Here is a 20,047-nt window from a genome sequence, read left to right as displayed (position 1 = left end):
TAATATAGGAAATACTAGAATGACTTACATTGTGAAACGGAGGAAGTAGTAATTAGCATAAGAGAAACTTTACAGTTCTTTAGAAAATATCTTTAGGTATTATAAAATTTTACAATAAAATTTATACCTAGAGATATCGAACTGTTTTTAGATAGCAAGTTTTTATAATAGAAAATATTGTATCATTCTGATTTTTTTTAAGAATGGTAAAATTATTCTTATAATAATAGTTTTGTGATGTACTGCTGTTACTGCTGTATTGAAGGCAACTTATTTGTGTGAAGCTATGTAATTAAAGCTCGACGACCTGCATTAAATTGTTGCCAATGGCCTGACCGAACTAATCCTCCAGTGTTGGGTCGAGCACTTGCCCGGCGAACACGACGGCGCGCGACGTCTCCTCCACGACGAAGAAGGCGAACGGGTGGTCCGCCACGAAATCCACGCGCTTCCGCCTCGGCGGCTCGTCGTCGGGATCCTCCATGGTGCACGTGTCGTCGGCGTAGGACTCGACGGTGACGGCCGCCGCCTCGCTCCCCTCCTCCCTCACCTCCACCACCGCCTTGTGGATCACGTCCCGGACGAACACCTTCTCCTCCTCCTCCACCATGTCGGACAGGTCGGCGTTCCTCCGGTCGAATGGCAGCCGCAGCCCCAGCTTCTTCAGGGTGCGGGCGACGCTGCCGGAGAAGGACAGCGTGAACTTGGGGACGTAGAATCTGCCGACGGCGACGTGCTCCGTCGGCAGGTGGCGGAGCAGGAAGCCCTCGTCGGAGGCGATCCTGTCGACCAGGGCGGGGATGCCACCGCGGGCGCTCGGGAGGAAGAAGCACATGGCGAAGCGCGGGCTGCGCGGCGCGACGCCGTCCTCCTCCTCGTCGTCGTCCTGGTACGGCAGCTTGAGCACCTTGAAGCCGTCATGGCAGGCGATGAGCCGGTCATCCCAGCTCCGCATGAATGGCGCCATGACGTAGCTGCCGTCGAGGAGGTAGAACTTCTTGTCCGTGGTGTCCGCCACGTCGAAGGGATTCTCCCACTTGCCCTTGAAGTAGACGGCGTTGGCGAGGACCAGCACGGTGTCTCGCCGGACGGCGCCACGGCCGGCGACCTTGGTGATGAGGTTCCTCGTCGCCTCGGCCACCCACGCGTTCATCTTCTTCATCGCTTCCTTCGGCTGCACATAGGCATTAGCATTTTAGAAATTGATTTGGAATTAAACGCGATCTGGTCGTCATCGTCTCCGAGGAAGACGATCGAATCTGTGGAGGAGAAGAGAGGAAATCGATTCATGCTTGACCTCGTTCCGGAAGTCGGCGGTGGAGACGGTGGCCTTGTACGACTCTACGACGGCGTCGCGGTAGGCGGGCTTGAGCCGGCGCGCCGCGTCGCACCACGCGGCGCACGCGAACGCGACGCGCGGGCCGCCCGACGCGGACCGGTCCGCGAGGGCGCGCCCCACCGCGTCGCCGACGAACCGGGCGAGCTCGTCCCGCGACGGCGCGCCGAGGACGGCGAGGAGCTCGTCGAGGGTGCCGCCGCGGGCGCCGGCCGCCGCCAGCGCGAGCGCGGCGTGGATGGACAGCGGCGAGAACACGAGGTTGCCGCCGCCGCCGTCGCCGGAGGAGAGAGAGTCGGCCCCGAGGCGCCGCAGGAGGCGGACGGCGAGCGCGGCCTGGCCGGGCTGGCACTGGTCGTCGTCGTGGCTCGTCGCGGCGTTCGCCGGTGGCGCCATGGCGGGCTCAAGATCGAGTCGCCGGTATTTGCCGTGAACTGGCTGTATGCATGTATAGAATAGAAAAGTAGTACTCCCTCCATATGTTAATGTATGACGCCGTTGACTTTTTAACAAACATTTGACCATTCGTCTTATTTAAATTTTTTATACAAATACAAAAATACTTATGTCATGCTTAAAGAATATTTGATGATAAATCAAGTCACAATAAAATAAATGATGATTACATAAATTTTTTGAATAAGACGAAACGTCAAACGTTTGTTAAAAAGTCAACGGCGTAACACTCGGTTCAGGATTCGGGCCGTATCCAGCCCCAACTCTGACAACCGTGATCAGAACAATGGCAATTCTAATACGGAATTTGCTATTCTATTTACGATCGATTTCGGTCTTTCATCTTTTACTTATTTTTATCCATTAGAAAAAATATCCGTGTGTTACAATATGTGAAGGGTATTTTAATTCTATTATTGTTATATGGTTTAGTTAAGTTGAAATTGACTGTGAGAATTTGTTTGGATATATATTTTTTAAAAAAATCATGAGCTACGGTTAAGAGATAATTATGAGCTACAATTAGAAGTCTGATCGTAAGTTAGCATGCATTTTTTTAAAGAGATTTCTTATATGACTCCTTTTGTATTTTCAAAAGTGAACGAACTTACAAACCTACTCAAATACGGATATGTATTTTCAAAAGCGAACGAACTTAAAAACCGACTCAACGGATAACGTACCAAAGTACCAGCAAAAACATCTTCAATTTTTTTAATAGTAGAGATAGAGATAGAGATAGAGATATACGATGTTGCATTAAGATTTGTTTTCTTATATATTCAAATTACAGTGGCAATTCAAATATTGAATTGCTATTTTATTTGCGATAGACTTTGGGCTTTAATCTTTCACAAATTTATCCGTAAGATCTTGCATTAATATTTGTGTTCTTATGTATTTAATTTACAACTAGCAAAATGCTCGTGTTTTGCTACGGTATAATGACAGGTTAAATGATATAAATACACAGTTGACATGTATATAATAATGTTCTAAGATAGATAAATTGTTCATTGGGTTAATGATAATTAGGAGTGATAAGAAACACTATTGCATATTAATACACTCATATTGTTATAACACACGCTCTCTCTCAACTCTTTCATGGCAAGCGCCTGATATAATTTCTAAAATCGAACATGGGCTTGCATGGAGACGACTCATGAATTTCATGGCTCATGTGTGGACGATAGATGGTGCAGACTCTAATATGTCGTTTTTTTGCAGATGACAAAAAGAAAAAAATAATTATGTTTAATTTTCAAATTAAAAAATGGTTCATTGTAAGATTTCAGAATCACTAAATATCTATTGAAGAAAGAGGTGCAAAACTTTTGATTTTTCAGCCATCGGATCCATGGTAAGCGCTTGATATAATTTCTAAAATCGAACACGGACTTGCGTGGGGACGAATCGTTTTCATGGCTCATGCGTGGACGATAGATGGTGCGGACTCTAATATGTCGTGTTTTGCTGATGACAAAAAGAAAAGAAAATAATTATGTTTAATTTTCAAATTAAAAATTGGTTCATTATAAGATTTCAAAATCACTAACGTGCTAGTGACGGAGAGAAAAATTGCGCAACAATCTATGGAGAGACAAAGTAATAATAGGATTTGAGATGTGGGAGGCAAAGTAGGTGGAGAAAAAAATTGCGCAGCAATCTAGCCTAGGAGAGGCAAAGTAATAATAGGATTTGAGATGTGGAAGGCAAAGTAGACTTATTTCGAGTAGGATTTGAGATGTGGGAGGCAAAGTATTAATAGGATTTGAGATGTGGGAGGCAAAGTAGACTTATTCTGAGGCAAAGTAATAATAGGATTTGAGATGTGGGAAGCAAAATAGACTTATTCCGAGCAATCTAGCCTGAGAGAGGCAAAGTAATAATAGGTGTAAAAGGAAGAGAGTTGGTGGGAATGGAACCGTGGTGGACAGGTTGAAGATTTTCTCCACTAACCAAATAGGCAAGCTGCTAGTTGTGATTGGTGGCTACATGAGCGGTACATATTGTATATCAACCGAGGTTTTGGAGTAGATTAGAAAATGTCCGATCTGACTATTAAGAGGAGTAAAACGGATTTTGGCAACTTGATCGGGATGACGGATGAAACCTTACTTATTTTTTTATTAGGTATAGATTATACTCAGTTCAAGAGCACTTACACTCAGATATACATCACTTATACTAGTTGCACCAAAATTAATTTTAAAACATTTTTCTCCAGACGTATGATTTATGACATGTTTGCTAGTTTGCCTCTTTTATTTTATTTTGTTTTATTAAAACGGACTATATCCATTGGTTGAAAGTTCTAATATACTCCAGACTACTATTTTTTTTTAAAAAAAGTTACGATTCTTGATAAGGTATCAACAAATATAAAAAAATTAAGTGCAAATATTTGTAGCTTCTAGTATCTCAATGGAGAAGGGATGTAGATTGAGACTAGGGAAAAGAACATTACAAGGAGAAAAAGACTATATTAATTGCTATCTCTATAACCGATTTCAGGGTAAAAGATCTGGCGTCCTATCGAGCCACGTGGCACAGTAAAAATTTAGTAAGACATCTTCAGAAAACTACCACGTGTCCATGAAGAGGAGCTAAGAGCCTGCTTCTTTGGAAGTTATGTCTCCTGTATACATACATGATACACCTATCAGAAATCTCTAGAAAACTCAATACAGAGTATTGCCCAGCCCTCGAAGACTCTTCGACGGGGTAATCACTAATCACTCCATACGGGGTATTGCCCAGTCCTAGAAGACTCTCCGACGGAGAGATTACCTGGTCGTTGGAGGAGATGAAGAGGTAACACTCCCGTGCACATCATGGTAAATAAGTGTGTATAGTTCGTTGGAGATTACCATCTAGTTCTCCGGTGATGGGTTGAGCACTTGCCCGGCGAACACGACGGCGCGCGACGTCTCCTCCACGACGAAGAAGGCGAACGGGTGGTTCGCCACGAAATCCACGCGCTCCCGCCTGTCCGGCTACTGGTAGGGATCCTCCATGTCGCACCCCTCCTTGACATCGTATACCACGGTGACGGCGAGGAGACGCTTTGACTCCCGTGTCGCTCTCTGAGGCGACCCGGGAGGAGAACGGACTCCCAACGCTTTTCCCCTCGTCGCCCACCTCGCCGGCGGCGGCGGCGGCGGCGCCCCCACCCACCTCCTCCCTTTTCCCCTCCCCCTTTCACCTTTTCCCCTTTCCCATTTCTCCTTTTTCCACCTTTTCTGCTCAGATCCAGTCCTAGGCTGCTGGCTAGTTGCCCGGTCCTGTAAACCCTCACCGCCGTCGTCGCTTTTCAACTTGCCACCGTTGGGGCAGGTCACCGGAGGGTGCAGGTCCGCGCGGCAAGGCTTCCTCCTCAGTCCCCTTCCTAGAGAGGGGGCGGCACGGTGGGTCTCGCCTGGCTCCGGCGAGCGACGCAATGGAGGTGATGTCGACGGCGGGAGCGGCCGCGCCCGGTGGCAGTCGGCAAGGTAGGCGCCTATGGCGCCGGTTGGCCAGGGGTGGTGGCAATGGTGGAGGTTGCCGGTTAGTGGGGCGCTCCGGTGATGGGCATGGTTGCTGTGTGGCGGCAAGTTCTCCATCACCGGTGGTCTCAATGGGCGGTGGTGACAGGGGCTAGCCCACCGCTCCTTCCTTTGTCACCGACGGCGTCGCGGACTTGGTGGGTAGCTGTTCTGGATGGAGATGGAGCTAGTCCTCTATCCCCTCCTTCGTCAGCGGCAGACTTGGTCGGCGACAGCGGCGCAAAGGTGGCAGCGGGCTGGGAGTCCGAGAACGGAGTTGGATTCTGAAGTCAATGGGCGGCGGAGGCTTAGGAATCCGACGAAGCAAACACAGATGCTTTCAACTAGCGTCTGGTCGGCTAACTCTGACCGGAGGACGATGGATGAGGGTGGGCTTCCCGGCGGCCGTGGCATCGGTTCACTTGAAGCGGATGAAGATGACATCTATGGAGATTCGCAGCGACAACGCACTAGGGGCGGTGGCGACTAGATGATTTCCACTTGTCGATTTTGGCTGTTTCAGTTGAGGATGTCAGGATGCAGGAATGTGCCGAGGTTGTAGGTTTTCTTGCTTTTTGGTTTTGTGTTCTCCTCTTTGTTGAGGTGTGAGTCTAGTACTCCTGTATCCTTTTGGCTGTGTATATCCCTTGTGGATATAGAGACCGGATTAATGAAAATCCATTATCTAAATAAAAAATACCATGGTGACGCCCGCTGCCTCACTCACCTCCACCACCGCCCTGTGGATCACGCACTACTATGAAAACCATTTTTCGTGGCGACCATTTTAGATTTTTGCTGGGGAATTTGCAGCCGCCACAAAGCAAAGACCAGTGAAGATCAAAATCTTCACTAGCGGTTATTAACCGCTAGCAAAAATCCATTTTCGCTGGCGGTCATCTTAAGCCAACTGCCAGCAAAAATCCATTTTCGCTGGCGTTGGCTTAAGACGGCCGCCAGCGAAAATGGATTTTCGCTGGCGGCTGAGTTATATCGGCCGCCAGCGAAAAAGGATTTGGGGAAAAAAAAGAACTGGTACGCAGCTGCCCAGCCTCCAGCAAAAATACCCATGCAGCCACCCATTGATTCATTAATTTCAAATCCACCTCTAGATTCGCTGTTCATTTCCAAATTCAAACATGAAATACAAAATCATCATCATCATCAGCACAGATCAAACATCATTTACACAGATCAAACATGATTTACACATCATCTGGAACAACATGCAAAAAGAAAAAGAAAAAAAAAATCAAATATAGCCCTAGCCGTGGGAGCACGGTCGACGGCGGCGGATCCGGCCTCCCCGCGGCCCGGCGGCGGCGGATCCGGTCTCCCCGCGGCCCGTCGGCGGCGGACCCGGCCACCCCACGGCCCGGCGGCGGCGGATCCAGCCTCCCCGCGAGCCGCCGCCCGCTCCTGAGCGCCGCCGCGCCCACGCCCGAGAGCCGCCGCCGCCGCCGCGCCCGAGCTCGCCGCGCCGCCTCTCGCTGCCGTCGCCCACCCACCTACCGTCGCTACCGCGCGCCTACCTCGCGTCATCATCGTCGCCACACCGAAAACGCTGCCGCCGACTGTGGGGTGGGAGGAGGAGAGAGTAGAGGAGAGCAGCCGGCGGCGGTGGAGAAGAGAGGGAGGAGAGACGCGAGGGAGAGAAGGGAGGGAGGGGAGCTGGAGAGAGGGGGCAGGTTGGTGGTGGACTGGTGGTGGGCCGCGTGGTCATATTAATAGATCGACGGTGGTTCATCTACCGCCAGCGATTTTCGCTGCCGGTTGCTTAAGTGGGCCGCCAGAAAAAATAATTGTATTTTCCCTATCGGTCTGTGTAACACAACCGCCAGCGAAATTATCCATCTTCGCTGGTGGCGCACCTAAGTGACCGGCAGCGAAAATAGACATATCTTCGGATGCGGCTGGTATAACGCGGCTGCCACCGAAGATCTATTTTCACTGGCGGTCGTTGCCTCTTACCCCCTCGTTACAATTTTGCTGGCGGTTTTGGTATTTTTCCGCCAGCGAAAATCATAGACCAACGCCATGAAAAATCATTTTTCTAGTAGTGACGTCCCGGACGAACACCTTCTTCTCCTCCACCACGTCGCCGTCGATCTCCTCCTCCACCATGTCGGACAGGTCGGCCTTCCTCTGGTCGAACGGCAGCTTCAGTCCCAGCTCCTTCAGGACGGGGGTGACGCTGCCGGAGAAGGTCAGGTTGAACATGGGGACGCGGAATTCGCCGACGGGGACGTGCTATCACTCGGCAGGTGGCGGAGCAGGAAGCCATCGTCGGAGGCGATCCTGTCGACCAGGGCGGGGACGCCGTCGCGGGCGTTCGGGAGGAAGACGCACATGGAGAAGCACGGTGTGTCGACGTTCTCCTCGTCGTTGTCCTGGTACAGCAGGTTGAGCACCTTGAAGCCGTCATGGCAGGCGATGAGCCTGTCCTTCCAGCTCCGCATGAATGGCGCCGTGACGGAGCTGCCGTCGAGGAGGTGGAACTCGTCCTCCTCGGTGTCTTCCTCGTTGAAGGGATTCTCCCACTTGCCCTTGAAGTAGACGGCATTGGCGAGGACCAGCACGGTGTCACCGCCTATATATGTCGCCGGGGCCGGCGATGGTGGTGATGAGATTCCGCGTCACCTCAGCGACCCAATCGTTCATCTCGTCGGCTGCTTCCATGGGCTGCACGTACGCATCGGCAAGATCAAACAGTTAGCAACGCAATGTCGTCGTCACCGGCTGCGAGGAAGACGACATAAGCAGAGGAGAGTTTTGAACTTTTGATTCGATCTATGTATACGGTATACCTTGTTCCGGAAGTCGGCGGTGGAGACGGTGGCCTTGTACGACCCGACGACGGCGTCGTGGTAGGCGGGCTTGAGCGGCTGGGCCGCGTCGCACCACGCGGCGGACACGAACGCGACGCGGGGGCCGCCCGACATGGACCGGTCGGCCAGGGCGCGCCCCACCGCGTCGTCGACGAACCCCGCGAGCGCGTCCCGCGACGGCGCGCCGAGGACGGCGAGGAGCTCGTCGAGCGTGCGGTCGCGGGCGCCAGCCGCCACCAGCGCGAGCGCGGCGTGGATGGACATCGGCGAGAACACGAGGTTGCCGCCGCCGCCAGATGAGAGAGAGCGCGCCCCGAGGCGCTGCAGGAGGCGGACGGCGAGCGCCGCCTGGCCGCGCTGGCACGTCGCGGCGTTCGCCAACGGCGCCATGGCAGGCTCAAAGATCGAGTTGCCGGCTCGCCGGTGTACTGTATTTTGTGTATAAACGATGGAAGCAGAATTACTGGAGTATTTGACCGTGGTTGAGACTACATATATTGATATACTAGCAAAAGTGCCCGTGCGTTGCACCGGGTGTACGGAGTGTGTATATTGACCAAAAGTGTTGTTTGGTTTAGCAATAGTGCCCGTGCGTTCCAGCGGGAAGCGTACAGATCAGAAAAATATGTAATTAATTAAAATACAAATTCGCTGAAATATTTGGTATTTTTAAGTACGTATGTGTATAATCAAATAAATTTACAAGTAAAGCAAGTGTGAGAAATAAAATGACATGGTTAAATTTATTTTTTAAAAAAATTCTCCATGATTAGTTACACTTTAAAATTTTATTGGAATTTTCAGAGCTTAATTGCTAATTTTAATAATACAAACATCATTTAACAATTATTTAATTAAAAAAGAAAGAAACTACTTCCTTTTAGGTTTGCTTCGAATTAAACATATTCAATAACTATAATTGTTATAATGCTTTGAAAAAATGAAGTACCAAAAATGAACTTCTTCTATTTTTCTTCGGCCCGAGGGACCTAAAATAGACTTATTTCCGTCCCTTGTCGGTCGGCCCACGGCCTTATGAAAACCCTAACCCTAACCCCACAGCTGCTCGGCCGCCTCCCACTCCCGACGCCGCCTCTCCCCCTCCCCCTCTCCCCACCGGCGCCGCCGGAGCTTCCCCTCCCCTCCCCTCCGGCGGCGCCGCTCCCTCTCCCCATCTCCCGCCTCTCCCCATCCCCCCAGCCGGCCGCCTCTCCCACCACCGGCGCCACTTCCCTTCCCTTGTCCCTCCCTTCTCGCCGGCACGGCACGGCGGCGGCTTCCCCCATGCTAGCGGCGGCGGCGGCGCCGACCTTCCCCCACACTAGCGGCCGCGGCTTCCCCAACGGCGAGCGGCAGCGGCACCCTTCCCCACGCTAGTGGCGGTGGCGGCGGCGGCTCTCCTTCCCGTCTCGCCGGCACGGCGCAGCGACGGCGGGGTGCGGCGGAGACGGCCGTCTCTCCCCCTCTCCCTCTCCCTCTCCCTCTCCCCGTCGGCGTCGACGGTGACGACGGCGTTGACGGCGACGACGGCGTCGGCTTCGTCCGAGGGTGGATCCGTTGGCGGTGGCGGCCACCGCGGGCGGATCCGGCAGCGGCGCTCCCTCCGCCGCCTCTCTTCTCCGGCGGCGGTGTTTTTTTTTTTTGCAATTTTTTCTATCGCTATTGCTAACTGAATAGGATTGTGTATGTACGAAAAACGGACGAAAATTAGGTGTGACGACCGGAAAAATACGAATATTTATATTAGTTATAGATTATAGATATGCGCGGATTCGGTCCGTTTCCAACCCTAACCGTGATCAGAACAATGGTAATTCTGACATATTACTATATTTTATATGCTTTCACTTTCTTACCATATAAAACAATCAATATGGTAACTTACTTTGACAAATAAGGTTGTAAGCTAATGTTGCCATACCGGCCGGCGTCAAAATTCGGTCACTCATGCAGTGGCGGATCTAGAAAAAAATAGTAGTGGGGGCTGAATAAACTACATCAGCATAAATCGAACCTCCAGTCCCCACATCCTATGGATCTATAGAAAAAAATTTAGTGGGGGCTTAGGGGGGTCTCCACTGTCTCGGGGGCGGTAGTGGGGTCTCGAGACCCCTCCGCCCCCATTGTGAATCCGCCCCTGCACTCATGTTACCATGTACACGGTTTCTAATAGTATGTGTCTCCAAAAATAGCTATATCTGCTCTCTCTCTCTCATTCATAAAATACTATCAAAAACGCTCCTACATGGAAGCCCGATGAAAGACAAAAATATCGGACGCTCCTAGATTCTTCCACCACTCCCTCCGCCGCCCCACCCCCATGTGCCATGGCCTCCGTTGCCGCCGCCACCACCACTGCCTCCTTCTCCAATTCCCAGAACGCCAACCCCTTCAACTTCCCGCCATAGCTCTGCACTTCTGCATGCAGCCCCATCACCTTCCTCTGCCTGTCCTCGCCCCCGCCCCCGCCCCAGCCACGTCCTCTGCCGTCACCGTCTCCCCCGCTGCGCGGTGGAGGCGGTTGGGGCTCAGGGTGTCCATGGAGTATGATAGCGAGGACACCATGTTCGCCCACAAGAGGTGTCATGCAAGGTCGTGGGTGGGCTCTCCAAGGTGCGGCTTTCATTTCAGAGCGACCCACGGGGGAAGGAAAAGGAGGATCCGCGACAGCTCTTCGCCGCACCGGTAGTGGGGCTCGTCACCAAGAACTTCTCAATGCTTGTACAATGTCGAGGCCCACAACACGCTGCTAAGATCTAGACGATGGCGACCCTTCTTCTCCTCTCACGTTCTAGAAGGGTAGCATGCTCCAGAGCGACGCCGTCGCTTCACTGCCGGGAGCACGCAAGGGAGGAGCACCACAATGTTAGGAACATAATTGGGCTGCATATGGGCTAGGTTGGCCATGCTTCAATCCAGGCCCAAGCAAGCACAACTAGCAACATATATGTGCAGCAACAACAAGCACTGGAGGCATCGAACTGAAGACATCGACGGCTTCGGCCACGGCGGCGGCGGCGGCGGCGACTTGGTTCAGGCTGAACCTTGTCGATCTTCCTCTCTTCCTCTACTACCTCTCTTGCTACTACCTCTACTGCAGCTGCTAGGACAATCTAGTCTCTTCTATTAGCTTGTATCCCCATTCTTATTCCACCTTGTTCTAGTCAAACACTTCCAAGTTGTATTGAGAACTACTGTTGTTTGATTCTAGTGAAGAAGGTTGCTAACAATCTAGTATCAGAGCCGTTCGGTTCACTGGGATTCTTGTCATGGAGGTGTTGGGGAGGCAGCCATGCAAGAGGGAGCAGGAATTGGGTTGGGCAAGTTTTCATCCAAGCAGCGCCCACCAACTGTTCGATGGAATGCCAAGCCAACCTGAGATGTCCAAGAAAGATAAGAGCATATCTGAGCTCGTTCCCATCAATTCCTCCATGAAAAAAGAGGAGAAATGGCTAGATGAAGCTTTAGATTGGATATTGGAGAAGTTAGAACAAATGGAGGCCAAGCGTAGGTGTGATGAGAAGATTGATCGAATTTTGAAGAAGTTGGATGAGATAGATGCTAATAGGAACAAGTTCTTCGAGGAGATGGGTGCCTCTATCAAGGCGACCACTGCCGTACTCAGTGCTGCATCATCTCCACCACCCATGGCACCGTCTCCTCTAGCGCCTACCAAGTGTTTGACGGAATGCTCCAACAACAACATCACTTGGGTGGCTGCGAATTCAAGTCACATTGGTGAGGTGCTTGCTCCGACAGCTGCCTGGGATCTAGGAGACAGAAAGGACATGGACCAAGCTCCCTACATTGTCACCAAGGACCTCCTCAAGGTCATGCCCACCAAGTGTTCGACGATATGCTCTAGCTCTGACACTAAGCCCGATCTCGCTGTAGTTGCTCCGGTTACTTGCACCACCCTTGCCGTGTCATCAATGGTGTTGGTAGCTACTGACGGCACCACTGGCAACACTAACAGTGACGCCCCTGTTTGTTTCAAGGAGACGCATGCCAAGTGCTCGACGGTCGGCCTCAACGTCAATGGTGGCAATGACCAAGCTGTGGTTGCATTCCAGACTAATACATGTGTGCTAAGGGGTGATCAAGCACTCGATGTATCAGTTGAAGTCTTTATGCCAAGCTCTTATATGTTAACACCCATAAATGGTTGCAGTATTGTTCCATTGATATCATTGGCTATCACAAATATTCTACTTGACATCAACTCTGAGACTGCTGATTGGCAAGGGCCACCATCACAAGTGTTACCCAATACTACCAGTGATGTAGCTATAAGGAAGTTTGTCATGGGAAGGATAAATCTTTGGCTGCCACCTACTTCAAATGAATTAGTGGACACCGTATGTGAGTTATGGTCAGAACAATGGCCAACATTCAACTTCTATTGGGCAAGGTTACATTGGATGCCACCATGGCCTCCACCAACTCAAGTAAGTTCCTGGGCATGGTTGCATTTTGATACTGGACTTTCAATCTCTAGAACAGTGGTTTTAACATGTGAGATGATTCAGTTGAGTCCATGGCCACCACCTATTTCTCAAATAATCAGCAAGTGCCATGATATTGTTGTCACATATATCATGGCTTTGATATCACTATGGCCACCATCTGATCTATCATTGTCTAAATGCTTATCAATTTATGGTAATATCAGTCCTGAAGGTCTTATTTTGTTGAGCATAGTGAACTTGCAAGGGGCAGGGAATTGCATAAAAGTAAAGGTTCCATGGCTGCTATCTGACCAGCCAAGGTTTGAAGGAGTGCCAATGGATTATCTTATGGTTGGTCAAATCTTGGGTATCCAAGAAAGAAAGGGTAGCAATCAGTTGGTTCACTTGCTTTATGGGGCTGCTGCAATACAACATGTAGCAGTCAATTGCTATGTTGGAGTTGGTGTTACCACAGGGAACACATCCCATGCCATGGCAAAATTTGAAGATCAAATTATTGAGCACACATATTGTCCAAAGTGGTATGTTTCTTGCATGTTAGCACTGTATGCAGAGAAAAGAAGGGCTTCACATGTCCTAAACTGTTCAGGAAGTATGAAACATGTCATTCCAGTTGTACCTATGCTCAGATTGATTAGGAATGCAGTGGAAAAGGTGGTTGCTGAGTTGTCTATCAATTCTGTAATTTATCCCAGGATGACAAGGTTGCCGCATTCATCAGAGAAGAAAAATGAGGTGGTACTAATGGTTTGGTGGAATACAGTTGGTTCTAAACTTCTGAAATTACCCAGGGTTTTTGTACATGTATTGGATCTAGAGGATTTTTTAGTAATGATCTGCAAATTGCCATTTAGAGATAGCATACAAGTTGCAATCCTGAATGAATTTGGTGACTACAAGAAGAAGAGCAATGCAGTCAGTCCTTTTCATTTCAAGATGATCCAAGCTATAATTCCCGTTGATGATGAAAGACTTGCTAATTGTATCCAAGAACTTCAGACACCCTGGGATCCCGGTGGCAGTGGTAATAATTTGCATCGGCTTGAGGACAAGCCGAATGCTAAGGAGAGGGGATTGTTAGGAACATAATTGGGCTGCATATGGGCTAGGTTGGCCATGCTTCAATCTAGGCCCAAGCAAGCACAACTAGCAACATATATGTGCAGCAACAACAAGCACTGGAGGCATCGTGCACAACAACAAGCACTGGAGGCATCGAACTGAAGGCATCGGCGGCTTCGGCCACGGCGGCGGCGGCGGCGGCGACTTGGTTCAGGCTGAACCTTGTCGATCTTCCTCTCTTCCTCTACTACCTCTCTTGCTACTACCTCTACTGCAGCTGCTAGGACAATCTAGTCTCTTCTATTAGCTTGTATCCCCATTCTTATTCCACCTTGTTCTAGTCAAACACTTCCAAGTTGTATTGAGAACTACTGTTGTTTGATTCTAGTGAAGAAGGTTGCTAACACACAAGAGTGGATGGATGTGTTGTGAATTTTTCAATGTTTCGGTCCATGCATCCTGATGTTTCATTAGTTCAAAAAAAATGTTTCAGTAGGTTTTAGATGGAGTTTTATTTTTTTTGTCTTCGATTTTTACTTCGATCTATAGATGTTTCAATAGCTTAAAATCATTTGTTTCATATGGTGATTTGATTGTGTTTCGCTGTTTCCAAAAGTTGAAACATTGTTTCATCAACTACTGAAACATTTTAATATAAGAGGTGAAACAACGCCTGACTTTTTAACAAAATCGGGTGCCGATTCAAAGTTATTTCGGTAAAATATAGCTATAATTTAGGCTTTCTTATTAAGGTTAAGGTAAAATTTAAATGAAGAATGACCACGGTGGTTTATGATTAGAAAACATGTGAAGAAATTATAAGCTAAGTGTCGATGAAATGGAAGCAAGGGTACCCATTTCCCCGGCTAAACAATTACAAATAAAATAAATGGCATGCTTAAACCATCTTTGAAAATAAAAAGGCATACCTGTGCTAGTGCAGCCAGCGGTCCAGCCTTGATGGGTCCTAGGCCCACCTTAACTTGCTTTTGGAATAGGTGTAAGGCACAAGGTGTCTCTCAGACCTAGCCTAGTCTTGGGCCCCGGGCACACCTTAGTCCTTCTGAGTCCTAAGTTACTCAGAAAGAGGAAGCGTAGAGACATAAAATCTACAAAATAATTGACCAAGCTCTGCCTCGAACCCGGCCATGTCCTAGCCCCGGGCACGCCTTAGCCCTCAAAGGTCTCATTTTCTGCATGGAGTGGAGGGCGGAGACATATAATTAAAAGATATAAGCTATGGTCAGCCTCGGTCTCGATCTCGCCCTAGGATCTAGGCCCGCCTTAGTCCTTGTGGTTTCTGCGTTATTCTGCAAAGAAGAGCGATGAAACATATAAGATAACTACATTATCTACTCATCAAAGCCATCTTCGAGAAGCTTGTCTTAGAATAGATGAGTTATCATCAAGAAAAGCGTGAGGGCGCGACCTCAGGACCGACTGGGGAGATGGACGCGCTCCACGGGTTGTTGTGAAGTGGTCCTCCCCGCCATAAATGAAACAGGTTTATGGGGAGCTCCAGCTAGCCTGGAACTGAAAGGATGTAGACAAAACACCAGCACTGAGTCATTAGCGTCGGTGGCACCCTGGACGCGTGTCGGACATGCCCAGTGCCACCTGATTTAGCCAAACAGGCAAAAGCGAGACCGTGGCGCTGTCACGTCCCAAAACGATCCTAAAATACATTCTTTAAATTGTTCCTAGAATAAGTAAAATTCGTGTTAAAGCCTCCAACATTAAAATGTGCAAACCTAAAAGTCAAATGGGGCCTGGAGGATTTTTTTTATATTTCCTCAAAGCCTAAAATGCGTAATTAAATTTTGATGGAATTTTCAAAGCACAAATGATAATTATCAAGAAATAAACAAAGTTTAATAGCTTTTCTAAAAAGAAAAACCCTGAAATCCCTCTCCCTCTCTCTGGGCCGAATTCGGCCCAACTCCCTCCCCCTCTCTCTCCTCTCCCCGTAGCTCACTCGGCCTCCCCACACGCTCAGCCGCCGAAAGGCGGGCCCGCCCGTCCGCTCTCGCCGATAGGTGGGGCCCACCCGTCATCCCCCTCCTCCCGCCGCTCCCTCCGCCCGTTCCCACGCCTAGCGCCGCCGCCGCCGCAAATCCTGACGCTCCCGGCCGTTCCCGCGTGCAATTGAATGAGGGGAAATATTCCCCGTAATTCCCTCCCCCTTTCCCCCCCAATTTCCCCTCTCTCTCCCGCATTCAAACGAGATGATTTTCTCCCGCAAATCCCGCCGGCGCCATTGATGGAGCCCAAGGACCCCGCGCTGGTTTCCTTTCCCTCCGGCCACCCTCTCTCGCCCCCAACCCCATATAAACCCACCCCAAGCTCCCCACTCTAGTTTTTGCCACTCGCCGCCCACTCTCCCCGTCGAAATCGAGCCCGCGCCATCGTCTCCTCTCTCCACCGCCGCCGGCAACCTCTGGCCGGGCCTAGCCGCCCGCCGGGACCGTCTCTCGCCTCGGCGTCACCTCCTCTGGCTTCGCCGCACCGCCACCGACCTCGTCCACCCCTCCCTCCCGCTCGCCTCCCACCAGAACCCTGCCGCCCTCATCCACCCGAGCCGCGCCGCCGTCTTCTTCCGCTCCGGCCGTCTCCTCTATCGCTGCCAACGCCCCGGGGTGAGCCATGGACCGCCGCCTCCTTTTTCCCCTCCCCTCCCCTCTCTTGGCCGCTGCTCCGCCGTGCCTATGGTCGTTGGCGGCAACCATAGGGGCGCGGGCTCCGCCTCCCACCGGCCGTGCCGTTGTGGCCGCCTCTAGGCGCACCGCGTGGCCACCCGCCTACCAGCCACCGCTGCCCTCGAGCGTCTGACTCGTGGGGCCCACAGCGCCGGTGGGTGGTGACCCGTGCGCCCGGTCCACCGTGGACCATGAGGCTGCCGCATGGGTCCCGCTCCTGTGGACCCGCCTCATGCGCACGCCTCGGTGCTGATGCAATAATTGTTTTTAAATATAAAAATAAATGAAGAAATCTACAAATATTCACATTAAGAACATATAAACTTCAAATGGCCATATCTTGGCCATTTAACTCGGAATTGGACCGTTCAAGTCTCTATTTTTTCCTTAAGAAGTCAAGAACCCATTTTTATGCTTTGTTTCTGTTGGTTATATGGAGTTAATTAGAGTAAAAGCCTTTTCTTTTTCCGTTGGTCGTGTAGACGTTGCAGCTTCGGAAGATCCGCTCTACGTGGAGGTTGAAGCCGACGTTTGGGAAAGCGAGCAAGGCAAGTCACATCATCCTTGAGCATATTGAATCCCAGATTATAAAATTATTTTGATTTAAAATATTGCATTACCGCTTTATTTAAATTCCCATGTTATTACTATTTTATTTAGCCATACCCATTTACCTTTGTTATGACCTTATTATTATTGCTATTGTTATTATTACCTTGTTCACCCTATAGTAAACAAACCCCCAACTAGTGGGTACTTTATTCATGGTTCCACTAGTACGAACATAGGTAGATGCTTCGCTAATTAATTTGGCAACACTAGGTGGTTTATAACTTTAGACTTATGTGGACATTATGGAATGGTTGTCTTATGTGGACTTGGACATACACCCCCTCTATTCAAAACTCCCAAAATGGTTTTAGGCTAGGCTTGAGGTGCATGGTTTTGCTAGGAGCACCTCGGCCACTATAAGGACCGGTCTTCAGGCCTCTGTTGCAAAGCACTACCGTACTTCCACATGTCTAATGGGTAAGGCTTAGTTTGTAGCTCAGTCTAGTCATAAATAGAAGTACACGGATAGAGATGGACGAATTCGGGGACCGATGGACATCTCTAGGGCAAATGAAGGCTACACGGGCCGATGTCTGTTAGTCGAGATGTCATGGCACAGGGCCGGTGTTATGCTACTAGGGGCTCAACCCTGGCCTACCTGTCCCCAGATTTTGGCCGTAGGTAGGGGTGGGTCGGTACTCTTGTTTATGGCTAGGATGGGTTGGAAACTATGTCACGTCTTCCGTCCGTATGCCGTGGTGGTATGTGGCATGTGCTGACACGTGAGGGAGATGTGTCTTGTGGGTAAAGATGTACACCTCTGATCAGAGTATAATCTATTCGAATAGCCGCGCTCTCGGTTATGGGCAAGCCTAGCAATGTACCCAAGTTAGTGGTTTACTTCTTAAAACATGTTTAACAACTAAAATGTGGAATGGTTGGCCTGGGTTGGCTTGGGACGAGCTGGGACCTGGGTCTGGTTGCTAGTTCGGTCTGAATCATCGTAGGTCTTGGGTTAAGGCAGGTTCGTGTGGGTTCACGACCTTGATTAATAATATTGTGTAGCTTTAGGATAGTGTTTGTGAAATGGCTTTGAGCAACTAAGTGTCTTTTAAATGTTGTTTACTGCAAAACTTAACCCCTATATTATTACCCCTTGTACTCCCTTGTATTTATCCTACACTTGTGGGTGTGTCTTGCTAAGTACTGTGGTTGTACTCAATCTTGCTCAATTTTCCCCAAACCAGAAGAGTTCCTGGAGGATGAAGGCTTTGGTGTCTAGCTCGTGCCTACCGTCAAGTGCATGTGGTCATCGCCCTAGTCTTCCGTTGTTTTTCATTTGTCTTCGTGTGTGCTAGGCCTCTGGTCGCCTATGTAATAAATTAACTATTTACGCTTCCACTTGTTAAACTCTGAATTGTATCAACTTTGGTGTACCTTGCCTCCTGTGACAAGGAATAATACACGCACGTATGGAATGCCTGTTGGGTTATTTCCGGTCGTGACAGGCGCTGTTTCGGGCAGCCCAGGTTCCACCAGGCCCAGCACTCGCCACGTGGTGGGATAGCAGGCGCGATCCAGCTATCTCAGATAGAAGTCCGGGTACCCTGGGTAATGCAGGTTCATATCTTAATAGAGTTTCTTGAAGATCATGTTAGGGAACCAGCCAACAATGACAAGATGGCTGGTAAGACAAGACAAAGAGTAGATTTATAATAATGTGAGCCCCTCCTTAGACTATAAAAGGAAGGGGACAAGCTATGGATGAAGGGTTGGACACTTTAGATCGATACACTTCGCTTTGTAGCTTAAAAAGGCAATCCTTGTACTAAGTTGATCTAGGGAAGCCAATGAAACCAACACATGAGTAGGGTATTACACCTCTGGGTGGACTAAACCTGTATAATTCCTGTGTTTTTTGCTTGGCGGGGAGCTCGGGCCCCGCAAATCCGATCTTGCACTAATCTCTTCCTCACACCGTGCACCACAAACCCCTTGACTGAATCTTCACACTTAGGGAGGGGTTTCCACTCCCGGTTGTCCGAGGAATCGCTCCCACGACACTAAGATATGGTTATAATCGATTGAGGTGGTGGAATTGTATAGAGAATTAAATGGCAATGGTGATGATACGTTGAGATGAGGGGTTATGTGTGAAAATTAACAAAATTTGAATGTTAAATATAGCTAAAATAAGGGAGTGAGGAGTGAGTCGATTTTTTTCCATAATTAGACCAACATGGTCATATATCCTTCCCTTTCTCGATTAATAATTCCATACCCTCTCCAAGGGAGAGAGCTCCTCTACGTGTGGGCCCATGAGCTGTGGGGCCCACCTGTTAGTGCCTCAAAGTCGGAGGGTAATAAGTTAGAGGATCTCTTTCTCTCTTCAAGGGTATTGATAGGCACAACTTCCAATCATCACGTTGCATCGACAATATATGATGAAATTGAAAGGAAAGAGCACGAATTACCCCCCCTCCCCTGTCAACTATCGTGATAGTACGAATTACCCCCCCAACCATAAAACCGGTATTTGATACCCCAAACTATTGAAACAAGACAAATTGCCCCCTTAACATAATCCGGAGCGGTTTTGGTCCCACGTGGTGGCAACGTGGCAATCCAATCAAAAATAATAATAACAAACTGTGGGCCCACTTGTCATGTACTCCTACCTCACCCCCCTCTCTCTCTCTTTTCTCTCTCTGTCGCAGGGGGCGCAGCGGGTGCGATGGCGTGGGGGCGCGGCGCACGGGTGTCGGTGGCCGTGTCCGCAGCGGCGACGCCCGAGATGGAGCTGCGCAAGAGGGGGATGACAGCGAGAAGGCCACCACCGCCGCTCCTCCCTTTCCCCTCTCTTCTTTTCTGACTCCCTCCCCTTTCCTACAGTGCTACGGTGGTGGCGGTACTCTGGGTGGAGAAGGCGGCAACGTTGGCGGTGTTCGGACGGGGAAGGTCACGGCGGGAGAGGACGTGTGGCAGTCATAGCGAGGAGGGTTGCCACCTTTGTGGGAGCGCGAGCTGTCTGTCGCACGTGGCACCCGGTCCACCTCCTCCACCGTGTGAGCTACCTTCACCGCCGACCGCACAGGTGAGCTCCGCCTCATCCGCTCACCGC

At 49.9% G+C, this 20,047-nt stretch overlaps 1 protein-coding gene and 1 pseudogene across 1 annotated transcript; both read right to left on the bottom strand.

Moving 5' to 3' along the window:
• Nucleotides 1-243: 243 nt before the first annotated feature.
• LOC127755471 (putative serpin-Z6A) lies at nucleotides 244-1,751 on the bottom strand. Its single transcript, XM_052281149.1, has 2 exons — nucleotides 1,298-1,751; nucleotides 244-1,174 (listed from the first exon to the last, which is right to left on the bottom strand). The coding sequence occupies exons 1-2, from the start codon at nucleotides 1,730-1,732 to the stop codon at nucleotides 341-343; spliced, it is 1,269 nt and encodes a 422-aa protein (XP_052137109.1). The 5' UTR covers nucleotides 1,733-1,751; the 3' UTR covers nucleotides 244-340.
• A 4,773-nt stretch (nucleotides 1,752-6,524) lies between these two features.
• Nucleotides 6,525-8,537, bottom strand: LOC127754725 (putative serpin-Z8; annotated as a pseudogene).
• Nucleotides 8,538-20,047: the final 11,510 nt, after the last annotated feature.

The sequence above is a fragment of the Oryza glaberrima genome, chromosome 11 (assembly GCF_000147395.1).
Source record: "Oryza glaberrima chromosome 11, OglaRS2, whole genome shotgun sequence".
Classification (NCBI taxonomy): Eukaryota; Viridiplantae; Streptophyta; class Magnoliopsida; order Poales; family Poaceae; genus Oryza; species Oryza glaberrima.
The sequence above is the reverse complement of the archived record's forward strand: the minus strand, read 5'-3'. Positions and strand labels throughout refer to the sequence as shown.

Coding starts and splice junctions, on each gene's coding strand:
- LOC127755471 (XM_052281149.1), bottom strand. CDS start 1,732: ATGGCGCCACCGGCGAACGCCGCGACGAGCCACGACGACGACCAGTGC. Junction 1,175..1,297: donor CCGCCGACTTCCGGAACGAG/GTCAAGCATGAA, acceptor GCCTATGTGCAG/CCGAAGGAAGCGATGAAGAA.